General features: G+C 49.4%; 5 protein-coding genes across 5 annotated transcripts; 4 read left to right on the top strand and 1 right to left on the bottom strand.

Annotated features, from left to right (window-relative positions):
* Positions 1 to 1408: 1408 nt before the first annotated feature.
* On the bottom strand, positions 1409 to 4591 carry F4807DRAFT_436370 (uncharacterized protein). The gene has a single exon (XM_047998954.1). It carries the CDS (start codon positions 4185 to 4187, stop codon positions 1908 to 1910), a length of 2280 nt encoding a protein of 759 aa, XP_047851776.1. The 5' UTR covers positions 4188 to 4591; the 3' UTR covers positions 1409 to 1907.
* A 1308-nt stretch (positions 4592 to 5899) lies between these two features.
* Positions 5900 to 6752, top strand: F4807DRAFT_436373 (ORMDL family). Its single transcript, XM_047998955.1, has 2 exons — positions 5900 to 6383; positions 6443 to 6752. The coding sequence occupies exons 1-2, from the start codon at positions 6015 to 6017 to the stop codon at positions 6488 to 6490; spliced, it is 417 nt and encodes a 138-aa protein (XP_047851777.1). The 5' UTR covers positions 5900 to 6014; the 3' UTR covers positions 6491 to 6752.
* A 76-nt stretch (positions 6753 to 6828) lies between these two features.
* Positions 6829 to 9006, top strand: F4807DRAFT_436375 (uncharacterized protein). Its single transcript, XM_047998956.1, has 2 exons — positions 6829 to 8406; positions 8461 to 9006. The coding sequence occupies exons 1-2, from the start codon at positions 7317 to 7319 to the stop codon at positions 8547 to 8549; spliced, it is 1179 nt and encodes a 392-aa protein (XP_047851778.1). The 5' UTR covers positions 6829 to 7316; the 3' UTR covers positions 8550 to 9006.
* Positions 8961 to 11185, top strand: F4807DRAFT_192981 (S-adenosyl-L-methionine-dependent methyltransferase). The gene is made up of 7 exons (XM_047993709.1): positions 8961 to 8973; positions 9065 to 9211; positions 9275 to 9605; positions 9667 to 9920; positions 10003 to 10038; positions 10182 to 10323; positions 10415 to 11185. Exons 4-7 carry the CDS (start codon positions 9710 to 9712, stop codon positions 10767 to 10769), a joined length of 744 nt encoding a protein of 247 aa, XP_047851779.1. The 5' UTR covers positions 8961 to 8973; positions 9065 to 9211; positions 9275 to 9605; positions 9667 to 9709; the 3' UTR covers positions 10770 to 11185.
* A 1716-nt stretch (positions 11186 to 12901) lies between these two features.
* Positions 12902 to 13637, top strand: F4807DRAFT_436384 (uncharacterized protein). Its single transcript, XM_047998957.1, has one exon. The coding sequence runs from the start codon at positions 13040 to 13042 to the stop codon at positions 13331 to 13333; it is 294 nt and encodes a 97-aa protein (XP_047851780.1). The 5' UTR covers positions 12902 to 13039; the 3' UTR covers positions 13334 to 13637.
* The last annotated feature ends 134 nt before the right edge of the window (positions 13638 to 13771 follow it).

A 13771-nucleotide genomic window follows, 5' to 3' on the forward strand; every position in this document is an offset into this window, starting at 1 on the left:
TTCAACATCAACTATGATATCTAGTCATATCATGACGATATACGCTAGGGTACATGGGAGCTTTTTATATTATGAGTCCTTCCACATTACCCAAGCAGCCAAGACAACCCAACAAAGGAGTTGATATCTAGGACATTACTGCTACCCTCATCGAAGTAACATATCATATAAATATCTTGCTACCCAGGCAAGCACATTATTACGACAAAGACTTTTGATATTTTAGTATCAAATTGATTTGCTTATGCTTAACTACAGTTTACCATATCTGTCTCCATGGCATCTTAAAATTGTAGCTCTTTCTACAGAGAATAACGACTTGATTTCTTCCAATTATACATATTTATCTATTTACTGTATATCAAGCTCTTCTGTTGAACAGGGAGGTAAAGAGCATCCTCTAGGACCGGAAGAACCCCCCCCCCCCCCTCTTCTCCCCCCTCTTTTTTTTAACCTAAAAAATTAGATCAACTAAGAAATCTATACTCGGTTTTGAGTAACACTTGTGGTAGCACTCCTTAGTCATACTAAAATAGGGATACAATATCATATGGGATAGCGTAAACCATAGAATTCAGTCAATACTAACTCGGCCCCTCGCAGTGGAACGATGTTCTTTCTAAGTATTTAAGGATCTCAAGATTAATTTGATAGCCCGGCAAATAACGCCAAAGATGAAACTTTGAGACGGCATCTTGCTATAAAGCCCTTGGGACTTAGGAAGCCAGGCAAAATTTCCTATGTAGTTAGGGGGATTATGGCCACTCTAAGATTTCGAGCCCTAAATTGAAGCGGTTACTACAGTTATACCTAGGAGCCACAGAGGCTGAACACCGAAATAGACTAGAATTATGTACATATGTATCGGTCGATGGTGGTTCGTTTAAAGTGTGTCGAATCCTTATTAGGTCATCACGAAAAAGGGGAGACGGAGAGTGGAGTTTACGGATAATTCCCGAATTGCGGGTGGGATAGGTAGATTTAGAACCACAGAAATGATCACGATAAGTGCATCTACGGGATGCGCGGTTTCCGTGCTTCGCCACCTCAATTACGCACACGCGATTACGTGCGAGCGATATCAAATTGATCGACTCGCACGAATAATTGGTGTACGTTCGTTCCGCATGTGCCGGCGAAGAGAACGGGGTGGGACGGACTAATGCACGTGGGAAAATGGACATCTGGCGGTATGAAATCAAGAGATCATGTGCTTCGGTTAAAGTGCATAGATCTTACGGATTGCAAGTGATGGGTTAGGTAGGTACATTATCTAGAAAAGGGGAATATATTCGTATGAATCATATTTGGAATACCGGTAAAGGGGTTGGAGACAGATAAAAATGAAGATTCAGAACATTATTCACTTTCCTACAGCGAATACCGAGAAAGCCGAAAACAGTAAAGATATGGACAAGCAATTTGCATTAAGGCATAACTAATTCGTATCTCGGAATGCCGGCAGTGGAACCATATAAGTTCCTGTTACGTGAATAACCGCATGCGTCGCATTTCGAGTCACTTCTGGCGACCTTGAGGGCAAGAATGAACGAGGAAGGCCAATAAACCTAAGTTAAAGGCAGTAGGCCCTCCTTTAGTATGTAGGGCGGTATCAGATGAAGATCACTCCTTTCATACGGGAATTTCCCCCCTTGCCCCATGAGGTAGCGGCGGGTATCGTCTTTCCATATGAAGAAAGATGCTTGAAAGGGTGAACTCCATGGCTCCCCTGGGCTGAACCTATGTCGCGACAGCTGTCTCATAACATAGGACTTTGGAAAGGCAAGCCATTGAAAAGGAAACCAGTGTGGTTAGAGAGTCCCATCGGGGTATGACTACTGCATCGCATCTCTCATACCCATCGTAGAATAAGTATCACTACAGAAGACTTTGCTCGTAGAGTAAACTCATTTCCCTCTTCCCCTGCCTCTTCCTCCCCGACCGCCGCCTCGGCCACCTCCTCGGTACCCTCCTCGTCCGCCCCGATTGTTTTGACCACCCCGATTATTGGAACTACCTCTGCTGGATCCAGAATCGTAGGTCGCGGGGCGAGGAGGTAGTGACCGGGGTGGAGGAGCCAATGGTCTCTCGTTCCTGTCACGAGGAGGAGGCGGGCCAGGCGGGAGGGGAGGCTGCCATGCGCCTCCGTTGCCTTGAGTATTGTACGACGGAGGCGGGGGAGGGGGGCTGAATTCTCTCTCGTTCTGACGTCGGCGGCTCTGGTCATTATTTCGACGGTTATCGCGTCCACGATTGTTGCCTTGTCCAACCGAACCAATGTTACTCGAGATCCTAATTTGTCCTCGAGGTTCTGACCTTTGGACAGGCGCGTGGATGAGATCCTCGTCCGAATCATCAGAGACGAAATGAGTATGAACCCGTTTCGTTGCCGTCCCACGGATGCGAATGTCAGTTTCAAATGAGGGAGCAGGTCCCGCATTAACGAGGGCTAAAGCGACGTTTTCGCTGTCCGGGTCTATGTAGAGATTGCGGTTTGCCTGAGACCAAGATGTGGGCTCCATGACTATGCCCTTGTCAGGCAAATCACATTCGGGTCCGTAATGGCCACTACCGCCGCAGGTGTAGCAGAAGACGGGAATATCCTTGACCTTCTTCTGTTGTCCCGGAACCACCTTATAGGTCCTCCAAATTTCAGTACACTGTTCATCTGAGTGCTCCGCGCCACAAAACGCACACTCATCTTGTTCCCCTGGTGCAAGCGCAAGTTTTTCATTGCAGGTCTCGGCCCTGTGTCCCAATTGGCGACACTTTGAGCACCTCCGTCTTGTCGGACAGGCAAATATGCGGTGCTCCTCGCTTCCGCAGAATTTACATTGTAATAGCGGGCATTGAATAGTCTTATGCCCAATCCCGGAGCAACATAGACAGAAAATGGATGGATCTTCAGCAAGTGGAAAATATCTTCGTTGTAGTCGCAATTCCTCGTCAGGGCTCAGTGGTTTCTTTCGTGCACGCCTATTAGAGGGTGATGGGGTGGTCTCGTTCTGAACACTCGGGGCGTCATCCTGGATATACTCTTCTTTGAGAGGATTGGGATTTGCTGCCTTAAGAGCAGATTCATTAGCCGGGGAGGACTTTTTTCCTGTTGTCTTACCTTCTGATGTCTGGGTTTGCTTCTTCTGGAGAGCATTTTGTGCTTTCGAAATCAGAGCTTTCAGATCAGCCTTTTCTAAGACTTCTTGAGCCACAGGACGAATTTTGTTGATATGGTTAATATGGCCTGTCAAAAGGCTATCCATCCTTTTACGGTTCACATGGTCGTTAAATCCTGCCTTAACGACCTCCGCAGTTATGCGATCAGCCATGTCCTCATTTGCCTCGGCCAGTGCAAGAATCCAAGGATAGAGTCTTACGTTCCAGAACGTTTTGGCATCAGATATGTTTCGCTTCTTGGCTCGAAAAGCTTGACGACGGAGATTCCACGTGACACCCCCAACACTGAACGTAAGATTAGGCTTCGGCTCCGGTTTAACGACGTCCTTGAACCAATCGATTTTAGGAGATTGCGGAGGTTGGTAATCGCGATCTTTAGGATCCTCATCATCTTCATCTTCGCCTTCATCTTCGTCATCTTTATCCTTTGCTTCATGAATATGTAACGAGGATACCGAAGAGAGAGCGGTATGAGCCGTGGATGCATTCCCGGGGAAGAGTTGCGTAGTAGGTTTTCCAAATGAGGTCCTCGCGCCTACACTAACTCCTTGATTCCAGCCCGAATGTTGTACAGGCGTCCCCATGGTGCCAGTTGTGTCAATGAAAAATGGGTTATTTGAGTCGTCGTCGGCCATATTGCTGTCAATTTCACCATCTTCAGAAGGCTGGTAAGTATTATCACCCGGACCTCGGATCTCGGCAGGAGTATTAGAGACTGAGCCTAATTCTTCCAACGCGGACGTTGATACATCTCGAGTGGCGTGTTGAGCAGGACTCGACTCTACTATCTCGCCATCATCCAGATCTGAATCGCCATCATCGAAATGATCTGTTTTCTGTTTCTTCAAAGCAGGTGATGGCTCTGCCTCCTGCATGTCCTCATCGTCAGATTGGGATAATCCCTTCAATTGCTCTCCGTAACCGCGTGTCCGCTTTTGACCAGATAGGCTACTGGGTGTACTGATTCCACCCTGGCCGGCGTCGGGAGCGGATTCCTCGGTGGCGCCACTCATCACAAAAGAGTGACGCGCCCGAGGGTATATTGTTGATGGTTGAATGCCTACCTAGGTAAGTAAGTTCCTAGGTACGTTGAGAAACGAGTTTGTTGATGTTGCTAAGTCCAAAATGTGTCCTCTTTTTTTCTCTTCCGTGAAGCGCAAAATGTAAAGCGCGTCTAGATCGAGCAGTACCTGCCAGGTAGGTAGGCAGGATTTTTTTTTGGGAGCTGCGACCCGAAGCAACGCGGATTTGATGAGTTTGATGGTGTGGGATGTGTTGGCATTCAATATGAAAATGAAATTTCGTTATTGAATGTTGATATTGCGGCTCTTAAGATTTTAGGAGATTACCTAAAGCAAGGTACCTGACGGTACGTACTGTACCTAGTAGTAGGTACCTAGTATTGCCGAGTTGGGTACTTTGTTACATCCGGATGGATGTATTCTGTAGATCTCGGGGAAACTTCCAAGGTCGAAATGGCAAATTTGTGGCGATGCACTTGCACAATTAGAAACAAACCTTGGAACGTAGCACAGACAAAACAATGCAACGGTGCGGTACCCATATTATTCATCTAAACGAGCTTCTAGTACTGAGTTAGCAGAAGCTTGGGCCTTGCTCCAACGACTTGGAAACCTTCGAAAACCTGAGATGCGAGTGCACGACAGTCACGTGGTCTCGTGAGACCCTGGCTGCGTGCCCTAGCTCTGGTACTTGGATACGTTGATACGATACTTTAGTACCTTCAGGAAGAAGCTCAACATAAATGGACAGAAATGAGCAGAGGCCCAATTTTACCCAATTTTAACCCCGAAATCTCCACTGGATAGCTGTAGCCACGCAGTAATTCAGGCAGTCCACGCCAAAAATTGGGGCTTTCATTGGTACTTCCGACCCCTGTCTCCAAATCGGGCCCCTAGTAAACCTGTCCTTGGACTCTGAATGTTCCTTCAATCAGTCAAAAGTCTACTACAACTATTATTTCTCTTTGATCATCATCTTCCATAACCCTTCTTGTCTTGTCTTCTACTTAAATTAACCTATCATTCTTCTAAACTTCGTGACCGACCACTTTATTCGTAATACGCTTCACTTAATTGTATTCATCGTCAGTCAATTACACCAAATTAGTAACCTTCCCGGGCTTTTTTCGAGTTAAGAGTGCAGATATTAGAAAGTCTCCTGTCTGGCCTCATCGCGCATCCGCAACCCGTCAATGTCAACGTCCCCCACGACTCTCCTCTCCTAAACGCAGCATTTCGTAGCCTTCCTTTACTCCTCGACATCTGCTGCCATTCTACGATACCCTGCAGACTATTTCCACTATTCCGGTTCCTTGCCTAGCAACCCACTGCTAGCAGCTCCCCTTAACTTCCGCCACCGCAACGGCATCAAAAAGCCCTCCGCTTCGAATATCCCGTCGTAAGCCGACGAAGAACGTCCCGGTTCGATCCGAGCTGTGCGGATGACGGCCACAACCAACAAAACTATTTCGAGGTCGACTTCCCCGTCCAATACCGCCAAAGTGCCTTCCCCGATCCTCATTCCCCGCACCGTCACCTACGACGCCGGTGCGAACCCCCCGACACGGGGTACCACCTATCTCAGCATGGGTGACTCCAAGTCGACGAGGAGACGGCGGTCTAGTAGCATCCTTCAGATATATCAGGAACCGCAGGAGCCACTAGAGCAACTGAGTGATCAGTCCGCTCTCCCGAACCTCAATGCGAACTGGGTCAATGCTAAAGGTACGTCGAGATATTATACTGGGTATATTTCCTCGCTTTACGGAGCTGAGGTCGCGTCTCCCCTACAGATGGGACGTATAAGCTAATAGGGGAATGTTAATAGGAGCGTGGACCATCCACATTGTTCTGATCGCTGCGCTGAAGATTCTGTGGGATGTAATACCTGGCGTCTCTCAGGAGACTTCTTGGACCTTGACAAACATATCCTACATGTTCGGATCCTACATTATGTTTCACTACGTTCGTGGCGTACCGTTCGACTTCAACAGTGGTGCATACGATAATCTAAATATGTGGGAGCAAATCGATGACGGCGCACAATACACACCGGCCAAGAAATTCCTTCTCAGTGTTCCTATTGTGCTGTTTCTCCTGAGTACGCACTATACTCATTATGATCTCACGTATTTCACCATCAACTTTCTAGCTGTGCTAGCGGTAGTAATACCGAAACTACCCTTCGTACGTTTCTATGGACATGTCTGCTTGTGGAATAGACTAACTAACGGGTCCTTTTACAGAGTCACCGTATGAGAGTAGGTATATTTTCCGGTGTGCCGGAAGAGTAAAATACAACGACACTGGGTACGCTCGCACTGGCGTTCGATAACGGTTCCAGGCTTCACACTGGGAGGCAGAAAATTACGAGAGGGTCATACACAAAACCAGATGGCGGGAGGTGATAGCTGGGCCGAATATTTGGCTGTAGGAAATAAGTCAGTCAGGAGAAAAGTGCCGAGTTCGAAGACCGTTCATGCCGCTCTGTTCCCATATGCCTCGCCTAGCCAAGAGTTGTGAAGACGATCAGCTCCAAAGCATCTTTCTGAGTGTGTCCGTGCTCTTGTCATTGAATGTGAAGCTATGATGCCACAGATGAAATGTCTATAATGCCAAGGGCAGACTTGATGTGAGAGACCCCGTCCCTTTTAGTAGCCATCCGGTTATATTCGAAACTATGTGCGTATACGTAAACCTGATCGGATATTGGATATAATATGTCGTCAAGTCCCGCAAGCTTATAGAAATTGGCATCGCTCTATCCAAATTCTCGAGTTTGTAGGTTTACCACTAAGTTACAGGTTAATGTTACCAGCTCGTAAAGCCCTTCGCACGTCCATCCGTGTAAGTGCCATGAAAAGTCAGATTCTTGCCATAGGAGGACAATGTGACAGCTTATCTGTGCTGTGCTTTGACTCTTCATCCCGAAGAGGTACTGCGTTCATAAGAATATATAAGGTGAGATGACATGAGACGGGAGGTGAAATTAGATGAATCTCCCAAATCAATTTGATTCTCTCTCGTGCCTTTATCACCCACCTCACGCTTTTAAACAGTCCAGTCCTCACTTACCAGCCATACCTACCATAATAATCAAACCCGAAGCACCCAGCCAAAATGAGAACATCAGCTGTTACAACCGTCCTCGTGACCGGCATCGGTCTAGCGGGCGCCCTCGTCCCTTCCGAGAAGGAGGAGGCAAAGGACATCGACATGTCGGGGTGGAACCCTTCTGGCCTGGTCGGTCCGCAGCAACAGGTCTCCCATGATATCCTCCCTAAATACTCTACGAACCCTCCGACTTCTCACCCCATCCCTCGTCTTGAGCCAGTCAATGTGGACCAGCCGTCTAAGTCATCCAAGACTACTGAGTCTACTAAGACGACCGAGACTACTAAATCAACTGAGTCTACTAAGTCGAACAAGCCCACCAAGTCAACTGAGACTACTAAGACTACGAAGACCAATAAGCCCAACAAGCCCACAGAGCCCGTTAAACCAAACAAACCTACCAAATCCACCGAATCTACCAAGTCGACTGAGTATACCAAGACTACCAAATCAACTCAGTCCACCAAATGGACCAAGACCACTAAATCGACCGAGACTACCAAGTCTACCAAGTCCAAGTATACTAAGCCGACGAAATCAACTGAGTCTTCAAAGTCAACCGAATCCACCAAATGGACTCAGCCCACCAAGTCCACGAAGAAGAACGAGCTTGTTAAACCAACCGAATCTACCAAGCCAACTGAGACCACCAAGTCCAGCAAGCCCACTAAATCAACCGAGTCCACTAAGTCGACCGAATCCACCAAGAGCACCAAGTGGACCGAGACCAAACCCACCGAGTCGACCAAAACGACCAAGCACGGCAAGCCCACGGAGGCCCCCCAGCCTACCAAGAACTACGCGAACATCAAGGACCTGGACGACGACAGCGGCGCCGACCCCGACGACGACAACGGCGACAACGGGACGCGCCGTCTCATCCCGGCTAAGCCCACGGCGGCGCCCGCCCAGCCTGGTACCAAGGATTACGTGAGCGTCAAGAACGTGGGCGACGACAGCGGCGCCGACAACGACGACGATAACGGCGACAACGGGATTCGTCGCCATGTCCCGGCTACGGGCGGCGTGATGATGGCCGTGGAGGAGCGGGGTAGAGCCATGGCGTTGGCGGGGCTGGCGGTGGCGTTGGCGGCTGCTGTTGTGGTGCTGACTTAGTGTGAAGAGTTGGGGTGGAGTGAGACTTACTTACTTTTCTTGCGTAATGGATTAGGTACCTGCTTAATGAAATGGAGGAAAACGCGGAGGAGATGTAATGGGGGGGAATTTATTAATGTTTAGTATTGTGTTTGGTGTTTGTGTTTTTTGTTTGGTAGATGTCGCTCAAACGAAATAGAACACTCCTTTAGTTACATCATCTTTGATGAGTTTTTGTCGTGCATCAGCCTTATTGAGATGTTGTGGTGAGAGGATGCCGTGCTTACGAATGACGGTAGCTACATAGTGAGTAGGAGAGTCACACAAATAAGCGCTACAGAAGGATGTAATATTTAAGAGTCACTGGCCGTCTATAGTCTATTTATTTATTTGGGGCGTCGAATTGAGGGTGGAAGTGAAATCCTGCATAATTCCGACGTATGTCTTAAAGGAGAATAAAAGAGGTAAATTCGGCGAGGATTCCACGCTCGGATTTCCGAGACCGAGCGTCGCTTCGGCTTTCTATGCTACCACGTAGTAGGTAGGTAGTCATATTGGCGGTGTGATGGTATGTGACCTGTGATTCAATTGCTGTTCTTCAGCTTCATGGTAGAGAAAGGTGAGATGGTTGGTGCGACATTGAACTGACCAGACATAAGGTTGTCCTAATCACATCCATACCTGCAAGAGCGCTAGTATGAAAGTGCGGAGATATAAGTTTCATCTTATCTGATCCGCGCGCTTCGGATCTATCGGCGAACTCGTCAGGGTTGACGGGGTTTCGGCTCCGGAGTCGGGGTAGCTACGTAAGGCAACATCAGCCTTCCCTCGGGTTACCTAGGACATACCACACTGACTACCTTACCTAGGCAGGCACTAGACGATTTAGGTACATAAGTGGCAGGAAGCTATGGACCCATGGATCCATGGATGGAAGGAGAGGAGAATGACAAAGGAATTATACTATATACCCTGGTGAAGGTGACGCAATCAGTCTCTACGGTTTCAATAATTGTTTTAAAGTTATATCCTCCTTTGGCGAACCGCATTTCTACATTTTTTTCATCTCATGATCCCAGCCTGCGTGTCCCATTCGTTCCAGATAAGACGTGACAGTGACTCGTAATATCTTACGAGGAAGTATATAATCAGCTTGTTGGCTGCCTTCAGCCTTTGGTTTCGTCAATCATTCTTTGTCCAGTAAGTGCCTCCCCGAAACCTTTACATCTCTCTTCAGTTACTCACCATACACAACTCTCAGACATATACACTTATCTACATCTATTACATCAAGAACAGTCAAGATGAAGGAAGGGACAACACTGCTCTACACCACCGAGACGCTGGGCGACCGCGTCTCCAAATACTCTGAGTCTATCTCAGTCCCAGTTCCTCAGAAACTCAGAGACTACCATGCCCGTATTTTCAAGGAGCGTGATGATTCTAACTACATGATCTCGACCTTTGAGTCTCAGGCTTTGATCTTTCTCGCACGTATGATCGGCGCTAAGAGAGGTACGTCCATCCTCGGTTGGGGGCATCATCGAGCCCAGAAGAACTAGGTGTACCTAAGCATAGCCCACTAACATATCAGTAGTTCTCGAAATTGGCGTTTATGTTGGATTTTCGGCTAGTACGTAATATCGAGTCCACCTCCCCCCTTTTTAGCCTGTCTCGGGAGTTGATATCCAATCCCCATTCGCTGGGGGGGTTCTTTTTCCCGAGACATGCCCGACATTCTGATACTGAACACGTGACTGACTTCCATTATTACAGTGATCTGGAGCCATGCTGTCGGGCCTCAAGGCAAGGTCACGGGTCTTGAGTACGATGAAGAGTACTCCGAGTTAGCCCGACAAGCCGCGAAGGAAAACGGCTACGACAACATCGAGATCCACACCGGCGATGCTGCTGAGACGTGAGTAAGCCTTCTTCCCGCGTTTTCCTCCTCCGCCCATCTCCTTCCCTCCCTCTCCCTAATAGCAAGAAGCCCACTAACCGTCTCTTAGCCTACCCAAGCTCGCTTACCCCGACGAGCCGTACGACATCGTCTTCCTCGATGCCAACAAGACAGCGTACCCAGGATATTTGGCCAAGATCCTAGAGATGTCTCAGCCGGGCGCGAAGCAGCGACTCGTGCGACCGGGCGGAATCATCGCGGCGGACAACGCGCTGCGACGTGGCCTCGTCGCCGACTCTAGCTCCGATAACCCGTGGCTGCCCGCCGACTTCGATGGCGTCTGGGAAGGCAGCGCCGTCGCTGCTATTCGCAAATACAACAAAGCGGCGGCAGAGAATAGTCGTTTGGAGACCCTGATGGTCCCGCTTTGGGACGGATTGAACTTGGCTAGACTTGTGGATTAAGTGCCTAAGTAGTTGGACAGTTAGTCCGGACTTATTTTCTTATTTAGGGCAAGGCTACGTTGGGCTGAGATGATGGTGCGAGATTCGATTTATGATATAGGACAATTTTGCGAATTAGGTATCATTTAGGCCCCTCGGCTACGTACGGTGTTACCGTATGCGACTGTTGGAGGACAGGGGCTGGAGACCTTATTCGCATCGCCGCCGCCGCCCGGTAACCAATCAATTTATTTGGTTACCATTCACTTGGACTCCTGTTGGTGATGATACTATGAGAGCCACATATACGGTGTCACGGTGTCACCCACCATCCTGGCGGGAATTGAATTCGCCCACCGTCCCGTGTCTTGGCACGGGTAACCATATCAAGCCCCGCGAACGCCACCACATTGGTCGACCGGATAAGGCGATATGCTATGACTTGGTGATTCATGATGGTAATCGCGGTTGAACTCCAAGCTGTTATTTATCAGGAACTCTGTAAGATAAAACGAGAACCCACCTACTTAGGTAGGTAAACAGCTAACTTATAGTGAACGACCCGTCATCCCGTGCCGCGCCGGCCCCCAAATTACGAAATTACGGAGTAGGATCTTACGTGCAGGCTGCTGCCGCCCCGGACGAAGCACAAGGTATGATTGCCGACTGCGCCGCCTCCACGTTCGGGATTGTTGGTATATATCTGCAGCCTGCGCCTCGGGATCCGAAAATAGATGCCCAGGTAGGCTGATTCGTTTAGATTAATTGGAACAGTAATACAGTAACGAAGATGTGATTAAAACGATGAAGTTTCTGTCAACAATGACCATTTTTCCTGGCCTTCTCTTTTCTTCCTGCTTTCGATCATGGAATATGGCGAGAGCCCGTGCTACCGATTACCGAACAGTGTGGTGATAACCTAGGAAGAGAACAGCGGGAAAAGAGAGAAGAAGATAGTCGAACAAGTCTCAGTGATGCCTGCCTTTCTTATACCTGGTATCCCTGATAAGCTGGGAGGCTCACACAGCACTCCTACTAAAGGCGTCGTGCAAAGCGCAATATCGGAAGTTGGTTCATTTCTCTCAGGAAAGGAGACACCTAAAACAAATAAAGGAAATAAAAGTGATCCCAATAAAGGCGGTGATTCAAGTCGGGACCCTAAGGGTGGGAACCCAAGTCCGCCCAAAACAAATAATGAACATTCTAAGACGACGAGTACAAAGACTCCAAAAGAAACATCCAATCCGAGCCAAGGGGGTGGAGAGGACAATGGATCATCTACAACGGCGACAGAGGCGGCTCCAACTCAGACACCAGCGAATACGGAGAACCCGCAACCGTCTGTTGGAGGACCGAGTGGTGGAGGGGCCGATGCCGAACCGCCGCCTCCTACAGGGCCTCAAAATACCAATGCTAACCCTACAGATACTATTGTTAAACCTACGGCCGGTGCAAACACTGGGAGTAACACTGGCACTGAACCCACTGAACCCGCAAATACCATCACGAGCTCGGAAGTTTCGATACCTCCCAGCGCAGCAGACAGCGACCCGACGATTACCCCGTCCGCACCCGCTCCTGGGTTTACACCTACACCTATAATCGGCTCACTCATATCTTCATCTAGTCCCGTACTCACGGTTGCCGGTACGGATCCCAACCCATCTTCCAACCCAACACCAAGCACGAACCCCGCTGGCATCGCAGGCGCAAACACCAACGCCAGCTCCTCGAGCTCAAAAGCGCACCTCCCCACATACGCTATCCCGCTCATCGTTCTCGCTGCGCTGATGGGTCTCGCGTTCCTGGTCGCGCTCGCTGTATACGGGCTAAGGGAGCGCAGGCGGAAGGCCGAAGCGGGAGGGTCAGGGTCAGATGCCATAGTGGGCGGGGGCGAAGCACCGTCATCATCATCAGCAGCAGCGGCGGCGGGAGGAGGAGGTGAGGGAGGAATGAGACAACCAAGTTATCTCCGCGCGGTGGGCAAGGCGGCGGCCGTGGCGACTGGGGTATCAGGTCTACTGTGGGCGGCGAGGAAACTGAGCGGGAAGAGCGAGGAGGAGAGGAAGTATTTTGAGGAGGTTGTGGCTTATGCTAAGATTGGGGGGGAAAGGGAGGAGAGGGGGGAGAGGGGCAAACATGAGCGTGAGCGGGAGGAGGGTGGGGATAAGGAATTGGAGGTCGAGGTAGCTGGAGGAGGGATAGGGGGAGCGGTACAGGCATATGAAAGGGGACGGGAAAGAGAAAAGAGTAACGACGCGGCGAGCCAGCGGTCGGAAAGCGTGGTTGTTATGAGCGCCGCGCTGGGGTATACACCTGCGCCTGCGCCCGCGCTTGTAAGCGTAACTTCGCCGGTGAGGAGGAGCCCATCTATGGTCTCGTCACTGTCGTCGTCGACGAGGAGTCAGGGGCAGTATGAAAGGTTGGTCCCGTCGCCGGTGACGGACGAGACGCCGTATGTGTGGGCGCCGCCACCGGTTCCGTCGATTAATCAAGCTGGAGCGGAATTGGGAAATAGGGGGGCGGAAACGGGAGAGAGGAGGCAATCTGCCATTCCGGCAGTTTTGAGACCGGGAGGAGGTTGAAGCACGGCGATTGGACAAGGAAAGCTTTTGTGGGAATTAATTGAATAAAGCTCGGATTCGACCACGAATGTAGGGATTTTAGGGATTTTAGGGATTTCACTCTCGATTTCGTTCGATGCTATGGGATATTTTCCCCTTGATGCGATAAGTGAAGGTGGTTCATTGAGCAAGCTATTCCAGTTGCTCAGGCAACAAACCATCAATAACTTAACTTGGGTGAAGAGATAAATAGGATGTGGTGAATGGTTCGCGATTTCCGGGTGCAGGTGCTTCGTGATACCAGGAAATAATGAGCAAAAAAGAGAAACTCTTCCTCTTCAAGGCCCAGTCCGAGGTATTATTGATCGGCTCCTGGCTACTGCGCCCCCGCTATTGGGTATTTCTTTGCCACTCCATTTCAGGCCCCAGAGATTCCTTAGTACTGATAGTACTGTTTCT

Source organism: Annulohypoxylon truncatum (assembly GCF_022578515.1).
Source record: "Annulohypoxylon truncatum strain CBS 140777 unplaced genomic scaffold F4807scaffold_29, whole genome shotgun sequence".
Taxonomy (NCBI): domain Eukaryota; kingdom Fungi; phylum Ascomycota; class Sordariomycetes; order Xylariales; family Hypoxylaceae; genus Annulohypoxylon; species Annulohypoxylon truncatum.

Bases quoted from the DNA above. Each gene is read 5' to 3' on its own strand.
- F4807DRAFT_436370 (XM_047998954.1), bottom strand. From the start codon at position 4,187: ATGAGTGGCGCCACCGAGGAATCCGCTCCCGACGCCGGCCAGGGTGGA.
- F4807DRAFT_436373 (XM_047998955.1), top strand. From the start codon at position 6,015: ATGTTAATAGGAGCGTGGACCATCCACATTGTTCTGATCGCTGCGCTG. The intron at 6,384-6,442 runs GTACGTTTCTAT...GTCCTTTTACAG, and splicing joins TAATACCGAAACTACCCTTC to AGTCACCGTATGAGAGTAGG.
- F4807DRAFT_436375 (XM_047998956.1), top strand. From the start codon at position 7,317: ATGAGAACATCAGCTGTTACAACCGTCCTCGTGACCGGCATCGGTCTA. The intron at 8,407-8,460 runs CTGTTGTGGTGC...AGACTTACTTAC, and splicing joins GGCGGTGGCGTTGGCGGCTG to TTTTCTTGCGTAATGGATTA.
- F4807DRAFT_192981 (XM_047993709.1), top strand. From the start codon at position 9,710: ATGAAGGAAGGGACAACACTGCTCTACACCACCGAGACGCTGGGCGAC. The intron at 10,039-10,181 runs GTACGTAATATC...CCATTATTACAG, and splicing joins TTATGTTGGATTTTCGGCTA to TGATCTGGAGCCATGCTGTC. The intron at 10,324-10,414 runs GTGAGTAAGCCT...ACCGTCTCTTAG, and splicing joins ACCGGCGATGCTGCTGAGAC to CCTACCCAAGCTCGCTTACC.
- F4807DRAFT_436384 (XM_047998957.1), top strand. From the start codon at position 13,040: ATGAGCGCCGCGCTGGGGTATACACCTGCGCCTGCGCCCGCGCTTGTA.